The sequence below is a fragment of the Hemicordylus capensis genome, chromosome 9, assembly GCF_027244095.1.
Source record: "Hemicordylus capensis ecotype Gifberg chromosome 9, rHemCap1.1.pri, whole genome shotgun sequence".
In the NCBI taxonomy this organism is placed as follows: Eukaryota; Metazoa; Chordata; class Lepidosauria; order Squamata; family Cordylidae; genus Hemicordylus; species Hemicordylus capensis.
In genome coordinates, this window is record NC_069665.1 from 30004949 (window position 1) to 30026154 (window position 21206).

General features: G+C 45.6%; 1 protein-coding gene across 7 annotated transcripts in view; it reads left to right on the top strand.

Moving 5' to 3' along the window:
* BANP (BTG3 associated nuclear protein) overlaps positions 1 to 20412 on the top strand; it is a 156109-nt gene extending 135697 nt beyond the window's left edge. For 6 of the 7 annotated variants that reach the window (XM_053271443.1, XM_053271442.1, XM_053271439.1 and 3 more), the window contains 2 exons: positions 10778 to 10921; positions 19601 to 20412. In XM_053271443.1, coding sequence (XP_053127418.1) covers positions 10778 to 10921; positions 19601 to 19672 — 216 coding nt within the window. In that variant the 3' untranslated portion in view covers positions 19673 to 20412. Of the gene's footprint in view, positions 1 to 10777; positions 10922 to 19600 lie in introns of those variants that run through there. The other variant, XM_053271446.1, reaches the window with a different exon arrangement.
* Positions 20413 to 21206: the final 794 nt, after the last annotated feature.

The following is a 21206-nucleotide window of genomic DNA, read 5'->3' on the forward strand; positions in this document are numbered from 1 at the left end:
AAAGCCATACTTTTATAGTCTGTTTTGCTTATAATTCTTCTTGAAAACTCCTGCTGCCAGTTATGATGTAAATTAAAACATTTGTAAAGTTTACTTACTTTTTATTACTTGTTTCTGCTCCCCCCCGCCCAGTGGAATTTGGCATCGATCTGTGTTTTGAATGTAAACTGAAGCATGACTTGAGTTTTTCTAAGAGTATGATATTATGCCCAAGTGGTACTAGTGGACTTCTGAAGATCAACACAAGTAAAGCTTTCATGGTAAAAATTATTAGAGAATTCCTAGTACTGTGCACTCAACAAACTACAGGTCCCACAATTCCTTGGCAGAAGCCATAACAGTTAGCCAATTAAGTTTTGATGCTGTCTAAGGCTGAAAATGAGAAATATCAGGCAAGTGTTTTGGCCACCTTTTGTAGGTCTACAAAAGGATGTACTGAACCAGATTCACTTTCAGTGCTTAGATAGCAAACAAGAAATGGTGTTCACTCAGAGAACATCCCAAAAGACTTTACTACCTTATCACAGCTGTTTTGACTCTTGATCACTGGAACAGAGATCGTGGTGTTCTTCCTAAGTTTCTTTAGTTCTATCTTGTGGCTATGAAAAAGAGAGGAATGTCATTGCCTCTGAATACCAGTTGCTGGGGAGCAATAGGAGAGAGCTATTGCCTTGATGTCCTCTGTGTGGTCTTTCCAGAGGCAGCTGGCTGGCCACTGTAGGAAATAGGGTGCTGGACATGGATAGACTTTTGGTCGTATCTAGCATAGCTCTTAGGTCCTGCCGCTTAGCAAGGATTTGGGCCAAGATTTCCAACTTCGCAACCCAGCACTCTTTTACTTCTCTAGCTCATCTGTGGGCCAACAAATAATGAGTTGTCTCCTGTATTTTAATGGTTAATGCTCAAGAAAATAAGTTTAAGGACCTGCAGCTTATGGTTGAAACCCATCTTGCCCTCCTTGCCAGAATGTGCCATCCTTTTCTGCTGATAAGATGCTGCACAGAAACAGGTCAGGATGTTACTTCCTCTTCAGCTTTGTGCAGCAGATGTTCACATTTCTTGCCATTAAGTCCTTCACCTAGGCTCCTGGATAATCTTGCAGGGATAATCTCCTTGAAGTATTTGGTAATCAGCTCCTACTTGGCTGCATTATGTCACAAGCCACTGTTTCCCACCAGCTGGCCAGCCAGTTTGGCGAGTCACTACTTATTATGCATCACACAAGCACAGCGTGGTGGGGCTGGGTCACTGCCATTAAGTTTGGCCCCGGGTGTTGTTCTGTATATCCAGCAATTGCAGCCTAGTTAGCCTTCTCTGTGGTTGGTATATTTACTTCTCTTATATGTCCACCCTTTAGCAAGACTCTATTGCAGGTTTGAACAGAACCCAAAAATAACATTTGGTAGACGAATGTTCAAGCTGTAGCCCTTCAGTGTGTTTCTCAGAATAGAGAATAATTACAGGATTTGGCTGCGTTTTTAGGGCTTCAGGTTTTTGGCTGCTTTTGTTTGAGGCTGTTGGCCAATCGGTGCTTAAGCTCCATTGTAAATGCCATTGTTGTATTGATAGTTTGTTTTGTTTTGTTTCTGGTTTGTTTGTTTTGTTTTGTTTTTTTGGGTTGTTGGGATTTTTTTTTTTAAAATAAAGGTTCCTAGTTCTGGGATCTCAGCAAAAGTGGTCCATTGAACATCTGTTGCTGTTGATTGGTGTGTGAGCAAGTCTGCTGGGCTACGGAGGCCAGATCACATAGCCCCCTTAACTGCTTAAGCCAACTTGAGTCTGACCAGCAAATTAGCTTTTGGCAGTGGCTCTAAACAAACCAACTTTGCAAATAGAAGAAATAAAGGCTTTGGAACACACATTCTCCACTATCCACAATGGCTTGTTGATACAGAATTTGCCTTGGCTGACCAGGAGAGTCCTGACCATTCTGGTCTTGTTCACCACCTACTCTCCCAGCATTGGATGGTTCCTGTCATAAGCAGTAAAGGATCTTAGGGGCAAAGGTGGATCCAGAACATTTTGCACCTGATAACACAATAGCCATAATTAGAGGATAAGAGGATACTTGTTATTTAGACAATGAGATACAGTGTATCTTAACTTTTTAATGAAAAAGCATTGAACACAAATATTGTGGTCTCTTGCAAACAGGTGCTGGCCTTTTAAAGTCCTAAATGGTATAGGGGCAGGTTAGCTCCATATTTGCCTTCCATATGAACCTACCTGAGCTTTATGATCTGCTTGGAAAGCCCTACTCTGTCTCATCACTGCAGAAAACTGGACAGTCAAGGACAAGAGGCAGGCCTTCTCAGCTGTGGCTCAAAAACTCTCGAACCCTGAAGAGATCCATTAGGCTCTCTCCTTAGACGTGTTTGGAAAATGTTTTCATTTTGGCAGACTTGTACCATGTAATGGTTTATTGAGAACAATGTATTTTATGGCTATTTTAATGCCTTTTTGATACTTTAAACTGGTTCTCATTACTTTTCTTGAGTTTCTAGGCTCCTGGTAAGATGAGACAGTCTCATGGTGGTGAAGTCTGCCAATAGCTATTAGCCATGATGGCTATATAGGACACCGTGTTCAAAGGTTTTATGCCTCTGAATTCCAGATACTGAAGATGAACAACAGCAGGAAAGAGTGACTGCATACACGCTCTGCCTGTGAGTTTCCGGAAGGAATGGTTGGCCATTGTAAGGAGAAAGAAGTTGGACTAGGTGGACTTTGTTCTGACCCAGCAAGGCTCTTCTTCAAAGGGTGCCTTGCCCCATATGCCCTTACCCAGACTGTAAGATCCTCTTCAGAGGCCAGGTTTGAGTGCCCCTGCCAAATTGGGTGAGGTGGCAGCGACTAGGAAGAGGGCTTTCTCAGTAGTGGTACCTCATTTATGGAATAGCCTTCCCAGTGAGGCTTGCCTGGCACCATCATTGTGTTCTTTTAGATGCCAAGTGAAGACATTTTTGTTCATCTGGGCTTTTAAAGAAAGACTTTTGTTTTATTTTTAGCTGTATTTTATTGTCACTTTGTATTTGTTTTTGTGTGTTTTTAATGGTATGCTTTTATTCTATTGTTCTATTGTTTTTCTTGGTGAGTTGCTCAGACAACATTTGTTATGGAGCGACCAGTAAATAAAGCTGCTTCTTGTTGTTTTCTCAGGTTCAGTTTTGTAACATAATCCATCAAAGGTCTATTTGAAACATGAAAACTAAGAATTCGGTGGATCCCAAAATGCTGTTGTTGGGCCACAGTAATAAGACAACACTCTTACTTGAAGGCCACATATGGTTTAAATACAATATGCTGCAGCATGCCACATGTGGTCTACTTCAGGTCGGTCATGGTTACCCCAAATAGACCTCTCCCATTAGTTTTGTATCCTTAACCATAGCTTGACGGGTTTCATGTTTCTTCTGATTCTCAGGGGTGCTGAGAGCAATGCAAAGTAAGACATTACCAAGTCAATTTTGACTAGTGATACATGTGAAAACTAAAAGCAGACGATGGGCTTGAGGGTTGGGGGTGGTAATATTCATTGTGCCAGGAAACAGTCGTGATAATGAAAGCTCTTTCCTAAATTATTGGTTTCCCTTCTTACACCCTTGTAGAGTTGACATGGCTTCAGTTTTCATAGCATTTTGGCTAAGGAATCCAGGAGATGATATCTAGACTAGATTAGTCCATGTGGATGTGAATTTGAATGCAGTTTTGGCAGATTTAAGGTCCCCCTTTGAATCAGGCTGATAATGGCATGCTTGAAAATAATTAGTCATCACTTTGATGGCATATGTGTCTTGTCTTTGAAATCTTGGGCCAAGGTTAATATCTTCAAGGACTGCTTCTTATATTCCTTTGAAAGTCACCTTGGTTTTAGTGTTACCTCTAAGGCGTGCGCATGTGTGCATGCTCACAAGTTTTTTTTATGTCCGCTCAGTTAATTTTAGCTCCTGCTCAGGTTGTATCTGGAAGGCCTCACTCTGAATGCATGTGTGCACACACTGCCTTGATACTGCCATCCAGAACAAAACTCATTCTACACACATATGAAAAAAATTAGAGAGAACACTGCTTGGTACTTGCATCCTTAACATAGGAAGCTGCCATATACTGAGTCAGACCGTTGGTCTATCTAGCTCAGTATTGTCTTCACAGACTGGTAGCAGCTTCTCCAAGGTTGCAGTCAGGAATGTCTCTCAGCCTTATCTTGGAGATGCCAGGGAGGGAACCTGGAACCTTCTGTTCTTCCCAGAGCGGCTCCATCCCTTAAGGGGAATATCTTCCAGTGCTCACACTTCTAGTCTCCCTTTCATATGCAACCAGGACAGACCCTGCTTAGGTAAGGGGACAAGTCATGCTTGCTACCACAAGACCAGCTCCAACCCATGTGCAAAAGTGAGATCCAGAGGTATGACAGGCATGTTTCTTTTGGAAAGCAGATGCAAGAATTCCCCAGATGCTATATGAAAAGCGTGGATCTAGACTGTCATGAGGCCATCTAGCCCCTATATAGTTTTATCCCTTTCTGCTACTCAGCTGCCTTTGTTCCACTGTAAACTTGTGTTTACTCCAACCAGACTGTCTTTGAAGATTTGGCTAATATGGGGAGGCCCATAGGCAATTCTGAATGTCTTCAGAAGTGGCAAGATAGAAGTCCTTAACAAAGACCTTCAGACCAAGTTGCTTTTTCTTCCCCTCAGCCTTGAGTACCTAATGTTTATGCAACATTCTCAAAGGCATTATTGGAATATTACAGTTGCAAATGGTTTATAATCGGCCATTCTCCATATAAACAGGATCTCATGTGTGAAAGGAGCAGCTTTTTTATTGCATCCCAAGCTTGGAGACAGGAAGAAAGAATAAGGGGGGTGGGGTGGGGGGAATCAATGCATTCCTGTTGTGTGTTGCTGGATTCTTTTCTTTCTTTTCTTTTTTTAATGAGGAAGCAAAATGGGGATTTGCCCAACCAAGTTAAAAACCAAACACCAATGCTCTCCACCCAGCATGTATTCAGGAGATCATTTTGGTTGCAGAACTCATCCTTTTTGCTCTTTAAACAAGAAAAACTTCCTGTTTGGAAATATTTAGTGGTGAGAATGAATGTATATATGGTGACTCCTTGAACCAGTAAATATTAATGAATCAAGTATGGGATCTGAGCCGTTACTGTGTTTTGGAAGCTGTGCTTTTGGAGAGAAATTGGGGTGGGGGGTATGAGAGAAGGAGAATTTATTACCCTTTAATACTTTTTTTTTTTTTTGGTCTGATAGTCCAGTGCTAATTGGGATATATTGGTTGCAGATGAGAACTGTTTTCAAATTGAATTAAGGGTGTGTGAAGTGGGGGCAAAGACATTGATGCACTGCATGGTTTGATATCCCCATTTCTTACAGGAACTTATGGTGTAGGACATGTTAGTGCCCTGTGGTGAAACGGGCAAGAAGCCAGGTGAACAAATGAGTTGGAGGCTCTTGGTCACTCTAGCTCAGGATGGTCTGCTCTGACTAGCAGTGCCTTTCCGGAATCTCAGGCAGACAGAGTTTTCTCCATCCCCAGCACAGCATCCCTCCAGTGGCTGTTGCTGGTGTCTGTCTTGTGTTTCTTTTTTAGATTGTGAGCCCTTTGGGGACAGGGAGCCATTTTATTTATTTAAATCTATGTAAATCGCTTTGGGAACTTTTGTTGAAGAGCGGTATATAAATATTTGCATCATCGTAGTCATACTTGATAGTCTCAATTGGAGATGCCTGGGATTCAACCGGGGACCTTCTGCAGGTAAGCCACGTGCTCAGCCACAGAGCTATGGCCCTTTCCCCAGTGGTGTGGGAGACTTTGCAGCATGGGTCAGCCCATTATCGCTATGTGGCAGAAAGGAGTGGTTGGTTTGATTCTAAAATGATAGGCTGTTTTTCAACCCAAAGCAATGTACGACAGCCATAAGAAACAAGACTTTGAAAAAAGCATCCAACACTAAACATAATGAAGAATATAAGCAGTGTAAGAACAACAAAACCCACCATTAGCCACAGAGTCAAACTGCAATCTGGAAGTCAGGGGGACAAATATAGACAGTGCTGAAGACCCATTAAAACACGATGGTCTTCATCACTAGGTTAGTAGGGATGGGGCTAGATAGGCCTTCTGAGGGGAGGAAATGCCACAGTCTGGGTGCTGCAACCAAGAAGCCCTGTCTTCAGATTGCTTTGGGTCACCTGGTAGAGCAGAGCCTCCCCTGAAGAGCTCAGTAGGTGGGACGGTCATGTGGGAGCAGGCGGTCTTTAAAAAACCCACACCTAGTCCCAAACCAGTGCATGTTGTACATGCACTAATAATCTGTGCAGCGTGTAACAGCACATGCATGGCCGGATTAAACCAGATTAACATTTTAAAAGCTAGATATCATTAAAAGCCAGGCTAAAAAGATAGGTCTTGAAGGCTCTCTTGAAGGTCTCCAAGGAAAATAATCCTCTCATGTCCACGGGGAGCATGTTCCACAACCTTGGGGCAACAATTGAGAAGGCCCGATCCCAGGTCACCACCAGATGAACCGGTGGCACCCAAAGATGGAGCCCTCCTGATGATCTCAATGAGAGGTGGGAATCTTGTAGAGAGAGGAGCTCTCTCGGGTAACCCAGACCCAAGCCATTCAGGGCTTTAAAGGTAATAACTAGCACTTCATACTTTGCCCGGAAACATTATCGGCAGCCAGTGCAGCTGTTTCAGAACAGACATAATGTGGTCTCTCCGGGATACCCCAGAGACCAATCTGGTTTGTTTTTCTATGGGCATGATGCAATATGGCCTATACACCCCAAGATGTCATTAGAACGCAAGACCGCTGACCTACTCTCAGAAGCCAACATAAAATAACAGTTTTGGCAAAATGAACTTTTTACAGAAGTGGTGGGAACTCAGTTCTTTGACCTTTTTAGTTGGATTTTTTAAAAAAGCTAGGCCTGATGTGTTTAACTATTCTCACGTTCCTGACAAAGCAAAAAGAGGAACATCTTCGGAGGCCTTTTTCTTTTGGCACGCACATGTTGTCTAAAACCATCTGTGCAATTGGAAGGGAATTGGAAGGGCATTTCTGTTTTCTTTGGTTTGTTGACCATCTTCTATTACCTATTTTGTATCAGCATGAAAGGATGTTGGAGAAACCCTCTGGAATTGCAAAGGAAAGTTCAGCCTTGGGGCAAGCTGTTTGTTTAGGGTTTATTGTAGAAGGGTTCCTTTTATTTGTTAAGGTCAGTGGCAGGTAAGGAATACAAAACTGAACTGGTGGTCCAGAGATCCTGTGAACGACTGAACAAAGGCAGTATTCTTGCTCCAGGACCACTTGCCAAAGTTCTCACATCCATCTCCTGGCTCTTTGCTGTATGAGAACAAAGGCTTCCTTGCATTTGGAGCCTTGGTATAATTGTGTGCCGATTATTGGTATTTATCTATTACCTTTTCCTGTGTACTTTTAACTGCTTTTGGAAACTTCTGTCTTAGGAATGTATTTTCTTACAAAGCTCATAAACTTCCAGAGGCAAGTACAATAGGCACTCCCTGCCCAGCCTCTGGTTGCACAATGTGTCCTCCTCACCCCGATCCGGAACTCCATGTACGCAGTTGGTGTCATTTCACAGATGGAGCTGGTCTGACTGCACAAAGAAATGCGAATGTGAATTTGGTTCCGGCCTTGAAATTGAATTGGGGAAGATCTTTGTAAGCATAAGAACAGCCTTGCTGGATCAGGCCCAGTGCCTTTCTAGTCCAGTACCCTGTTTCCCACAGTGACCCACCAGATGTCTCTGGGAAGCCATAAGCAAGAGATGAAGGCACGGCCCCCTCTCCTTGTTCAGTTCTACAATATCCTTTTTGAGATATGGTGACCAGAACTATACACAGTTTTCCAAAGGTGGCCACACTTATTAGATCTATATACAGACATGATAATAGCAAATTATGCTATGTCATGAGCTTCTGCCTCCCAGAGCCGCTTTTGCAAAGCTTTTTCGGACAGTAGTGATGCAAGATGTGAACAGAAAGGTGCGTCCCAAGATCCTTTGCGCCATCACAGAGTATGTGGAAATAGTACTTGGGCTATACTGGAGAGTTGGGCTCCAGTAATTTTTGCAATGTTTGCAGAATCCAAGGATGTTATTGACCATCTGATGTTGGAGAAGCTCTCTGGGAATTGCAAAGGAAAGTTCAGCCTTGGGGCAAGCTGTTTGTTTAGGGTTCTCAGTCTGGGCAGTGTGGACACTGGACATTTTGCCACAATGCAGCAAAATATCACTGGTTGTTTGCACTTGCCTGGATCATGGCATCTGTGCACATGCTTTTTCTACTGCCTGGTCTGTGTCAGTTTGAGGAAGGATGAGAGAAGGATTGGAACTTCTTTTTTACACACTGCATCTATTCAAGGGGTGGGGGGCACTGAAGAAAGCCCCACATCTTCAAAAACACAGCTCTTCTGTTATCTGCCTTCCAATGCAGCCGTTGTTCTCCAAAGGTGGCCTGCCAGCATTGAATACCTATTAAAGCAACATGTATAAGATTTAGGGATTTAGCACTGTTGTGGCAATATTTCGTTACAGCACTGGTAAAAACCACCTCTCTGGAGATTCTGTGCAGTGCTGGTGTGGAATGAAATGGAGCGGAGTGTTGAAATGTGCCCCTTGATGGAGTTCATTGGTTATTTGCATTGCCACACGGAAGGCGGTGTGGTTGGTTGGTTGGCTAATTAATGATGCTTTCAAACTATATGGTGGGTCCTCTTTGTCATTTGATAACAAAAAAGGAGATGCTGAGCCACCTGGAGAAGAATCAAATGTACTGAGCTGTGACCAAGTCTGGGCTGGCCCACACTTTGGCTCAATCAATGTTAAAATAACACACTGCAGTGCTTTGTTGGCTTCCCTTCCAAATTCTTCTCCAGTAAAAGGACAAGTTGCAGGAAAAAAAGAAAACATTCTACCACTATTCTTATCTGGATTGGTCACAATTCCACAGGCAGGACAGTAGTTTTGAACTGGAGCTCTACAATAAATTAGATTACAATCTGTACCCTTTGAACTTGCTCCCCATTCCTCTGACTTCCTCTGAAAGAGGCTCCTCTTCCATTTGCCCTACCATCTTCATTTGTCTGGTGGTGGTTATGTTTCCTTGCATGCTCTCTCTTAATCTCTTAAACCATGATGGACAATTTAAAGACATTCCAAGCCAATAAATAATGTAGTGTGGGGAGCGTCCATAGATTACTCTCAGCATTCTACTTGTTATGCCTTCAGTTTACTTCCAAACTCTACTGGGAGCAGAATATTTAACCAATTTGGTATGGCAGCTCATACAAACGTACAAGGAGACAATGTTGGCAGCTCCAGAATAAACTGTATTGGCCTTAAGTGACATGAAGCTTATTCGTGGGACCCATACTAAATGCCACAGCCTTGTCTTCCTTCAGAATAATACAAAGACCACTGGTTTACTTAACACATTTATGCTTTTATTTGCTCCATCAGTTATAACCGCAGATCCTCATCTCTCTCTTTTTTCTGTGGATCAGTTAGAAAATATTAATTGGATCTTTTTCTTCCAGTTCCCAGCTTAGAAATGGAGTCAGAGTTAGATGGCAGCAATGGGTTTTTACAAAATTTAGTAAAATTATGTTATTCTTGTTTGTTAAGAAGATCACAAAAGTAAATCAAATCTTACTTTCCTTGTTTTGAAATCTTCCAAGGCTTTGGAACTTGAATAAAAAAGTTGAGCAGATAGAATTGCAGCATCTGCCCGCAGAGCTGTAATCAATGGAAAAATTGTGAAACTGACTTATTTTATGCTGACTTGTAACAAGCCGTGCTCCAAATTCCACTACTTTATTCATTGCCCTGCATTGCAGTGGTGGCTTTTTGAAACATAAGCAGTGTATAGGATTGACAGATTTCAACAAAAGAATGGTTGGGGTGTGGGTGTGTGCGCATAACAGCAACATCTTGGGACAAAACGCTCAGAGGAGCTGCTTGATCAGCATGAAGAACCCTGATGTTCCTCAGATATGCAGCCATATGGACAGAGCAAACGTGCCAGCCTGGTGGCAGCAATTTCTGTGGAAGTGTTTCTAGAAAAGGTTCTAGAACAGTTCTGCTGCCGCCTAATTTCCCTGTTATATTTGCCCATAAGATCGAGAGGTTGGTCCAAACTGCTTGCATGAAAAAAAGTGCTGTTTAAAGGGTCTCTCCGTGAAAAAAAGGAGTTAAAGAGCATTACTTTAGTAAACTGAAGTGAGAGTTTATAAGTAGTCTAATAATCTTTCTGAGAAACTGTTAGGTAAACACTAAGTGCTTATTGCAGAGAGCTGGAATTCAGTAGCTGTTTTGTGGAAAGCTGTGTTTAAGTTTTGCAAGTTTACATGTTGTAAAGAATTGCTTTGCTTAGTTTGTATGACTCAAGGATAAAAGCGATGCAGTCTTAATTCCTTTATGTTAAGGATCTCCATGCAGGGCATATAAGAATAAAAATAACGGTTTTACCATAAACACGAACAGCTATGGGAATTATCATAGGACCGAACATTAAAAGCTTGTTGAGTGGGAAGAACATATTTTGTATTCAGGTTTAACAGTCCATCAGATAAGGACACAATATTTTGTTCTGACAGTTCTTGTGATCTCAGTTGTTGACTGAGCTTTTGGGGGCTTGCTTCTCTTTCTGGTGTTCACAGATGTTTTGTGATGCCTTTGCAATGATGTCTGCTTACAGGATGCTCTCTCTCTCTCTCTTGGTTTGCCTGCAGGTGCTACAGGGTGCTCAGCTGATTGCTGTTGCTTCTTCTGATCCCGCAGCTGGTGGCGTTGATGGATCACCGCTCCAAGGCAGTGATATCCAAGTCCAATATGTCCAGCTGGCGCCTGTGACAGACCACTCGGCCGCTAATCAAGTGCGTAGATCTCTTCTCCGTTCAAATGGGGGTGATGCATGGGAACTCTCGGAGCCATTTTGGTGCCTTCCACTAGCATTCAGGTCCCACTGGGCTTCAAGTCTCTCCTGTGATAAGTTCAACCATCTTTATTTAATGCCAGAACTGTTTGGAGTCCCCACCACCACCACCCACCCCCTTCATTTCCCAACATAGTAGATTTGTCCTGTGAGGCAGTGTGGCATGGTTTTAGCCAGGACTGAAAATCAAACTCTGTGCTTGTAAAAGCTGGAATCTGGGATCTACACTAGCTAATTAATGTACGTACTTCTCTCTCTGTGTGTGTGTCTATACACACACCCCCGCACACACACACCCCGCTTCTCAAACAAAATGGTTTTGAAAGTGGTTTATATATAGAAGAAGAAGAAGAAGAAAGTTCCCTGTCCCCAAAGGGCTTGCAGTCGAAAAAGAAAGACACGGATAGACACTAGCAACAGCCAGTAGAGGGATGCTGTGCTGGGACTGAATAAGGCCAGTTGTTCTCCCCTCTGCTTAATATAAAGAGAATCACCACCTGGAAAGGTGCCTCTTTGCCCATTTAGCAGGGGTCACCCATAGAGGTTATACAAGTCCATCTGTATACATTTGCCTGATTTGCAAAATTTATCGTTTTTGACCCAAGGAAGGGCAAGATGAAGCAACAAAGCCCTTCTCCATAATTGTATACTTAGGCCTAGTTCAGAAAATAACCGAAAGCCTTGTGGTTAAGGTTATTGTGAAGGAGCTGCAGTGAGCCCCAGACTCATGTGCCTCGCTTTCCTCCTCCTCCTCCTCCTCCTCCACCTCGGCATGCAAGTTCAGGAGAGTTAAAACTTCCCCTTCACATACATTCAGCCACAATTTCCTGTTAGGTAAAAACTCAGGGGTGATTGTCATTGCAGTTAGTTAAACCAGGACCAAAGTGTGGTTTTGATGGCTTGGTTGGATAGCCGCTCAGATGGCTAGGGCTAGACCATGGTTTCCCAGGGTGCCTGAACTGGGCCTTAGCCTCCCTCTGCACTCTGAGACTTCAGCAGGTGCTGCCCATGTGATTTCCGAGCTCATCTGTGCAGTCGTAAGCACCAGATCCTCGTGTCTGGGATTTGCCTTTTAACTGACAGCAGAGGCTCTCGGAAAGCTGAGTTTTGCAACTTGGTTGTTTGTGTCTGTGTGTGGTGTTATACTTTAGAGGGGCAGACTCCGCTTCCTATGTCTGGATTTTGTAGTTAATGCACTAGTGGCCTTCTTGCGGAAAAGATGCCTCCTAGCAGTGCAGGGGAGTTGGGCACCCCAGAGCAGGAAGCGCTGCAGTTGCAATGCTACAGGGTCAGGCCTTTTGCCTGCTTTTGCTGGCTTCCTGCTGCTGCGGTGCTGCCGCCTGCTCTTCAGATCAGGAGACTCAGGGGCCTTGGGCACCTCCAGCCTCAGAGGCAGGATGCCTCCGAGAACCAGTTGCAGGGGAGCAGCAGCAGGAGAGGGGCCATGCCTTCAGCTCTTGCCTGTGGGCTTCCCAGAGGCATCTGGTGGACCACTGTGGGAAACAGGATGTTGGGCTAGATAGACTTCCTTGGGCCTGATCCAGCAGGGCTGATTTTGTAAGGGCCAAGAAGATGGGCCACCACTGAGAGAGTGAAACAGGCCCCAGCAGCTTTGGCTCTGTGCTCTTGGAAGTGCTGTGCAAGTGAAGCCAGTGTTGCAAGCCAGGCTGAAGAGGAGACATCTGATTTCCGGCTGAGTCCCTGAAGCTGGAGGCCAGGCCAGGCAGGCCCAAGAGCTAGTTGTTACCCAGGGGTGAGCCAGAAGCAGGGTCAAGAGTGCCAGGGGTCGGAGCCAGGAAACCAAGTCAGGCCAAGGTGAGTCACTGTAGGGCTTGGCCCTTCTCAGGCCCAAGAACTTTCTGTACTCTTTCCATGGCCAAGTGGGGAAGGTTTTGGCCTCCAAACCAAGGGGACATGTGTTTGAGTCTAGCCACAGTTGAATGGAGCACCCGGCCAATTGCATATGGCTCCCGTCTCCACATGAGCAGCAGCCCTCTAGCTCATCCTCAGCCGGAGCAAGCTCTCCATCAGATGCAGGGGCAGATGTCTGCGACACCAGGTTAGGGACACTCTGTACACCTCCCTGTGCACCCTGCCCAGCAGTAATTCTGCCGATATGGCATTGCTGCTGACGGTGCTTCCATTCCTAGAGTTTCGCCTGTCAGCTTTTCCATTCCAAGCCCTTGTTTTGTAGCTATTTCTAACCTGGCTGCAATCACTGGCTCAGAACAGTGTGTTCCATTATTTAAGTCAGAATGGCCGTCTTCTGCTCAACACGCATCTTCAGCTTTTTGCCAGCTTGAGGTGCCTCTCGATATGAATTATGACTCTGCAGTGGTTTGGATTTTTTTTTGCAAGCCGAAGGCCTGGAGTTTCAGAAACCCCTTTAGAGGAACCTTGCCACGCCATGCAGAAACCTCCAGTAAGGGGCAGCAGAGCAGTTTGGAATGGCCAAAAGAGGCTGTTTGTTTTGTTGTTCCTTCTTATTTAAAGGAGGCATACAAAACAGGTAGAGTCCAGGTAACATAGAGAACAAACCCCCGAAGCCGGTAAATCTTCACTTGGAGTGTTCCGGTGCTGTAGTCATACAATCATAACACTGACAATAACACGCAAGGCATCTGTGCAGCTGTACGTATCGGAACGCCTGAAAGAAATTTTCTCAGTAAAGGAGGCCCATATGGGCTGATCAATTATGCAAGCCAGTGTGAAATTCCAATCACTCCCCACCCACAGCATGCAGTAAATAAAGCTGCCCTCATAACTCATAAAGGGGTTCCCACTCTCCCTCCCTTCACTGTTTGAAGCATGCTAAGGAGATGCTCTGGCAGCCCCGGAATTGGCGTAGCGCCATCTTTGGAGTAGATGCCCAAGAGGGTTGAGGAATGGATAGGAACATAGGAAACTGCCATATACTGAGTCAGACCATTGGTCTATCTAGCTCAGTATTGTCTACACAGACTGGCAGCAGCTTCTGCAACGTTGCAGGCAGGAATCTCTCTCAGCCCTATCTTGGAGATGCTGCCAGGGAGGGAGCTTGGAACCTTCTGCTCTTCCCAGAGCGGCTTCATCTCCTGAGGGGAAGATCTTGCAGTGCATGCGCTCATCCGGTGATTGTTGTAAAGGACCAGAAATCCTCTTGCTTTATTCTCATTTCTGCAGTCCACGTTCGTGGGATGCTTTGGTACTGTGCTGACCATCATCAAGTTCCTGGTGGTCTGCACCCCAGAAGTTGGATCAACGCTTCAACCTTTGTTGTCCACACAAACCAAACTTCTCCATTCAAAGCAGGGGAGAGATTCCTTTCTTTGCTGAGGGTTTCCAGCACCCATGCACCATTTATCTGGGCCCAGTTTAAAATTATAACATGCCCCCCTTAACTTCAGTTTTTCCTTTATGGTAATGGTTCTTTGACGTTAAGGTCTTCCCGCCCCCTAGCCCCTTGCTCAAGCCCTGGGGTCTCCTCTGGGGTCTCCTCGTCCTCCTGGCTGCTGAATTGATAGTGTGCGAAGCTCTCAGGCAGTGCTGCTCTCAGTGCTGTGGGAACAGCCAACTGTGGCTGCCACAGGGTTTTTTGATGAGGTGGGCCTAACGTCTGGTGGCATTCGTTTAGCTGGACTTGGTGGCTGCATTCAGACCTAGCATGAAACCACGGGGCGTTGTTAGCCCTGCTAACTGGGCAAAGAAGCACCCGTTTAACGTGGTGACTCTCTTTATTTAGCAGGGGTAGGCTAACTGGCCCTAACCAACCCCAGCCCAGCATCCCTCCCGTGGTTGCTGCTGGCGTCTGTCTTATGTTTCTTTTTAAATGGTGAGCCCTTTGGGGACAGGGAGCCAACTTGTTTGTTTAGTTTATTATTTCTCTGTATAAACTGCTTTGGAAACTTTGATTGAGAAGTGGTTTATAAATATTTCTTCTTCTTGTTACAAGGATGAGCAGGCGCAGACCTCATTCCCACAGTCCCCCTTCCTTATGAAAGGGGGAAGATTAGAAGCTCTCACTTCTGATTTTTAGCAGTACCATAGTTTGTTTTGTCCACATGGGCAAGCTGTGATTTTTGTAAACTATCGTTTGCTTCATGCTGAGCTGATGATCCCTTAAGGTGTCCTCCTGGCCTCTATGCCAGGGTGTCTGCCCTTCGTGATCGGAAGGGTGTTTGCTGCCTTGTTTCTAAAGGTGCTTCAAATAGGCTAAGAACATAAGGACGGCCCTGCTGGATCAGGCCCAGGGAGGCCCATCCAGTCCAGCATCCTGTTTCCCACAGTGGCCCACCAGATGCCTCTGGGAAGCAGCCCACAGGCAAGAGGAGAGGGCATGCCCTCTCTCCTGCTCTTACTCCCCTGCAACTGGTGTTGCAAGGCATCTTGCCTCTGAGGCTGGAGGTAGCCTGTAGTCACCAACCAATAGCCATTGATAGACCTGTCCTGCTTGAATTTAAGCCCCTTCTGAAGCCACCCAAGCTCGTGGCCATCACCATATCCCTGGGCAGAGAATCCCATAGATTAATCATGCACTGTGTGAAAAACTGCTTCCTTTTGTTGGGCCTAAATTTCCCGGCTTTCAGTTTCATGGGATGACCCCTGGTTCTAGTGATGTGAGAGAGGGAGAAAACATTCTCTCCACTCTCTCCACTCCATGCATAATTTTATACACCTCGCATAATTCTATGTCTCCCCGCAATCGCCTCTTTTTCAAACTTAAAGCCCCAGATGCTGCAGCCTCGCCTCATAAGGAAGGTCCTCCAGGCCCCGATCATGATGGTTGCCCTCTTCTGCACCTTTTCCAGTTCCAGGATTGAGTGATCTGTGCTGTCCCCCTCAGTTCTGAAAGTGCCCCCACCCAAACAATTCTCAGTGTTGCCAGGCTATCATTCCATGGCGTTATAAGGGGAAATCCATTTTATTTTTTTGAGATATTTCTATCCCCGTCCCTCCAGTACAATACGGCTTGAATCTAATCAAGGCAACTCCAAGCTGAACTCTGGATTTCTGTGCCCAGAAATCTGCATTGAGAGTTGCCTTTGCCTGCCCTCTGGTTTCAAGGCACTTGGAATCCTTGCAAACTTTCTGCAGTCATACGGAGGGCAAAGCAACTCACGGTTGTCCATCGTGATGTCCTCTGTGTCTGTCTTCATGGCAGGAAAGGCCTGGCTGCTTGTGTTTGCTTTCTGACCTAGAGAGAGCTCTGCCGACATCTAACGCTGTCCAAGTGATGAAGTGTTCATGCCTTGTCTAATCAGAAGTGCTCCTTTTTAGCAAGCGGCCCTCTTGGTTACGGGCCTCTGCCTCTTTCCATAAATTATGCCAGCTGGGGAGGTGGGAGAGGCGTTGCCGTGCCTTCACCCTCCCTGCCCTGCTTTGACAGGAGTCGGCCGTTTTGAATCTAGTGATAAATCTTTACATCTGTCTCCCACACGGCTGGCAGCGGAATTGCTCTCTTTCAGACACTTTGCGCCGTGTTAGGTTTTAATATTGTGGTTAACCACAGAGATTTATACCATGCTGCAGATAAACTGAAAGGAATGTTGAAACTTAAAGCAGGGGGTGGTATATAAAAACGCAGACAAGGCAGGAAGGGAGATGGCTGGAGCCCGCCTATGAAGGCAAGATAAATAAGATGCGAGGCGAGCACTATGGAAGGCAGCCCTCTGGAAATGTGCTGCTTTCTGAGTAAAAATATGGCATCTGTAGCTCAGCTGGTGGCGTTATGCTTTCCCTTTGTGAATCTTACTTCCTCTTGAGCCTGATGCTGGTAAGCCTGCATGCCCAGAAGAGTCCTGCCAGATGCACCCTTATTGGAATGGCTCCTATTTATTTATTTAGTTAGTTAGTTAGTTGCTGTGAAAATATGCATGCTTTTGAGTTACACAGATCTCTTCCTCAACCAGAGAATCTTGCGTAACCCAGAGGCCTGCATACTTTTGCCCTGAGAGAGGCTGACCAGACTGTCCTAAATTCTGCGGCCAGTAAAAGCAACAGTTGCCTCCGTCAAGTACATCCCACCGCCCTTGGATTCCTCTAGGCCCTGTTTCATGCTTTCCAGATCCCACGTGAAGCACAAACATTAGTAGCCAGCTGCCCGCTGATGAGGCACTTAGGTGGCTTGCGCGGGACATGCTTGTGGTGGTGGAGGCGGCGGCTCCCGGCCTGAACAGATGCCAGCTTGTGACCCAGCCCACACGCAGCCCATTGCTGCTGTCTTGTTTATTTTGGGGTGCTGATGGCCTTCTTTACTTACAGACATGCTAATGGTTCCTGACATGTTAAATTACAGTAATAACACCAGAATACCACACGAGATTTGTTTTTCCTTCCCTCTGCCGAAATCGACATGAGGGGAAGTGGCTTCCACCTAAGAACCAGCCCTTCGAAAGCCGCCCACATCTGGCCAGGCTTTGGGTAATTAACCTAGGGCTTGCAGAGGAGCTGTTCATTTCAGCCAGCGCCTTCTTCCAGGTGTTGGGCGGCCACTTGAGCTGCAGGCAGACTGCTCTTGGGAATTTCCTTAATGGCATAAGAAAAGCGAGGGGAGGGAGTGCAACCCCCATGACCTGTAACTTTGAATTGCGGGGCTGGGGGCACAGGATTTGGGAAGGAAAGAGAATCTGTAGCAACTCCCCCCCCCACTCATTGGCAGGAGAACAAACAGAAGGGGGACTGCTGCCATCAAGATTAACGGGAAGGGGCGCTTGCACTGGCTGATTTGTCCCAGGCACTAAACCCTGCCAGGACTCTCTAAGGACTCCTCTGGATGCGGGCAGTATTGTTAGCAGGGCATGACTGATTTTTTCCCTGGTGGTTGCAATGGACCATAGCAGAGGAGGACATCCTCATGTTGTATACTATCAAAGACTCGGCAGCAGGTACTGGTGTGCTTTGTATACACCTTTTCCAGTAGCAGATGACTCCTAGATTAGCATCAGCAGTAAAAGCCATCTCAGAGAGGAGATGCCACCTTTTGCTCTGAAGCAGAGTAGACTACTGCTGTTCTGCTTCAGAGCAAAAGGTGGCGGATCTCCTAATATGTTCCCTTCTGTTGAATAGGAGAATTAAGAGGAATTACCTCTGAAACAGGCACTCTGCCCAATTATTTCTGCCCAGGAGGACAGAGATGGTTAACACTCAGCTCCCAGACCATGTGCATGGACTCCTTCAAGAAGTTGATAGCAGTCAGCTCCTCCTGGGTCTTCCTGCTAGTGGCTGAGTTTGATCCATGGCTGTGCTAGGATCATGTCCAGTGACAGTGTGGTGCAGCACCAGTGCAAATGCACATGGCGATTCCATCTGACAGCACTTCTGCAACCTGCTCTGAAGTAAATGCATCTTCTACTTATGCTCCACATTATCAGCATTCCAGAGAACCATGTATTTGACCATTCTCTGGTTACTTTCCTGCTTGATGTTTAATAAGGAAAGGTAAGGGGGCCCTGGGGTTCTCTAGAGAGTCCTTAGCCCGGTGCCCCATGGGGTCCTTAGATAAACCAGAATAGATGGGTGTCTAGTGCTCCAGTTTTACGAGACTAAATCCACCCTAAAAAGAAGAAGAAAGAAAACACCGCCAATGACTGCACCACCTAAATAGGGTGGTGCAGTACAGACTCTTCCATTATGAGGCAGAGGGAGCTAGCAAAAGGACTAACTCGCATCTCTGGCAGCTTCCAGTCTCTGACCACCAACCTCCTAGAGTGTTGGCGTACAAAGGCCAGGCAAGCTCATTTGGAAAACATACCGCTACATGTAACTGAAAAAATTAAGTTTATTAACAAACACGAAGAGCATGGAATTGCACTCCAGGAGATAAACGGAGCAAAATGTTGGTTCTAGCTCCATATGCTTGCCGTAGCTAATCTAACATTATCTGACTTGACTACGGAGGATCCATAGCAAAAGGATGTCGTCTGACATCAGAAATTAAGCCTGTCTCTGTTCTCCTGGCAGAAGATGGAGTGTGGCATCCAGGAAGCAGAGCTACTACTAACTCCTGACTGAGGACCCTTAACCTCAAATGCACGCAGAGACAGGGCTGTGTATTAATGGGAAACGCAAAAGTATCAGCCAGTTTAGGAATGGTTCCAGGTTTCGGCTATAGGACAGGACAATCCTTGTCCGATCCTGTGCTTCAGCGTCAGGGGTTCAAACACAGATTCAATACAAGGTCCAAAATGCAGCTCTTTGGAAATGGAAGCAGGTGTGTTCGGTGAGACCCAAACTTATACAGGATCATAAAATAACTCCTTTTACCTTACAAGAACTTAATTGCTCAGGGCCACCAAAAGCACTGAGATGAGTAAAGGATGTTGTCTGGCCAGTTAGCAACAGTGGCAGCCCACCACTGACAACTAGATGTTGGAGACAAGTCATGGAGGGCGATTCTTGCCATCATCACATCCCAGGGGCACCTGACTGGCCACTGTCGGAGAGCGCGTGATGGGCTAGCTGCTTATGACACAGCATGCACCTCCATATCTTTCGAATGGCCAAGAGGTTGTAGCATTCTTCGCTGGTGCAGGCAGAAGTTGTTTGTTGACGAGGGGCAGTCCATGAATCGGCCACCTGTGAGTGGGCAGCCAAGCCCCGCTGGCAGTAAACTTGGGCTTGTTTATGTCTCTCTCCTCCACAGAACACAGATTCTCTTCAGTCAGCCATCCAGCCAGAAATGCAAATAGACCACGGAGCCATTCAGATCCAGTGAGACCAAATCGAGAGGGGAGTAGCGACAGACGCCTCAGCCGGCAGCTCAGATCCCATCCGCAGAGCACGTCGGTGGCTTCTCACCCCAGAGGAAGTCTTCTCGGATCTCTCCTGTACAGATGAGCGTGACCCGGCTGCACTGACCCAGTTGCACAGGCCCACAAGTAGATGCTCTTGTGACCGTGCCCCCCGCCCCCTCCTCCTTTCACTCCGGTGCAAAAGACTCCCAATAGGTTTGGTTTAGCCATACCTGGGGTGGGGGGCGCTATTTTTGAAGAGGTAAAACCTATCTAAACTAATTAATCAGATTACAAATACTTTAACGTACCACTCGTTCCTCTTTACTGTGACTTTGTAAATGTCTGTAGATACCTTACCAGACATGTGGCTGTCTTGCAGTACATACTTTACCATGCAGAAAGAATCAAGAGTGCAAATATATTTTGCTGTTGAAAGAAGTTTTTTTTTTAATTTGCTAGGTTTATAATTTTTAAAAAAAGATTTATTTAAGAGAAAGAAAATGGGGGGAAAGTCCGTTATCACAAACCTTTGCTTTTTTGCTGCTGTTCTTTCTGTTTTTAGTATAATCAAAAACTATTTGCAAAAAGAGAGAAAATCCCAGACACAACCCTTGCCCTTTTTGTTTGTATTGTTGCTTAACTACTTTTCTAAAGGGGGAAAACTACTATCTGACACTGTAATTATGCATTTCTAAAGGAATAAATGTGTATTTATGAAGAGCATCCTTCTCTTGCCTTTTCATTGAGTCTTAACATTTTCTTTGAAAGTTATGTTAATGATAATTTTAAAAACAACAACTGTTAGCCGCCTCATAACAGCTGGTTCTCTGGGCGGCTCACTATCTCACAATAAAAACATCCAATTAAAACACATAGCAAATGTTTTCAAATAGCAGTGGTGCATCAGCCTCAGGGGTAAAGTCTTCCACTCCTCTATTGTTCACAATGTCTCTTTGCTTTGCCTCTGCACTACACCACTCACTCCTCGCGTGTGGCATTGAGGCAGCACCAAGGCCTGTCATTTCTCTTACCAAAAGAAAAAAAAGGGCGGCGTCCCTCAGTGTTTGAACTTGCAGTGGATTCTGTCACGCGGTGGAGGAGTGCAGCCCCGGTGATGGTCAGCTGCAGGCACCTGGGCGACCAGCCCTTCCAGTTCTGCTCCAAGGACTAAAAGCCTCCGGTGTCTTTGGCATCACTGCTTACCGCACAGCTGGTGGCTCCTCCTCTCCTTGAGGAGATGAGTCATTAGGAGATAGAGTGTGACACATTTCTTTGTAAGAAGTGTTTGCCGAGTCAGACCTTGCACAATAGGTCAATCCGTCCCGGCTCCCACTTATGCAAACACTGAAAACTTGGAGTCCTGACTCTGACTTTGAGCAAGCTGTATTTTGCAACATCAGAAATAACAACTTGTACCTTTTATGGAGCATCTTCCTTCCAAACTGATCCCAAAGCAATTAGTTCCGTGAGATTTTGTTTGAAAGTGAGTGGAGATGCGGAGCTTATTCCTGGAAA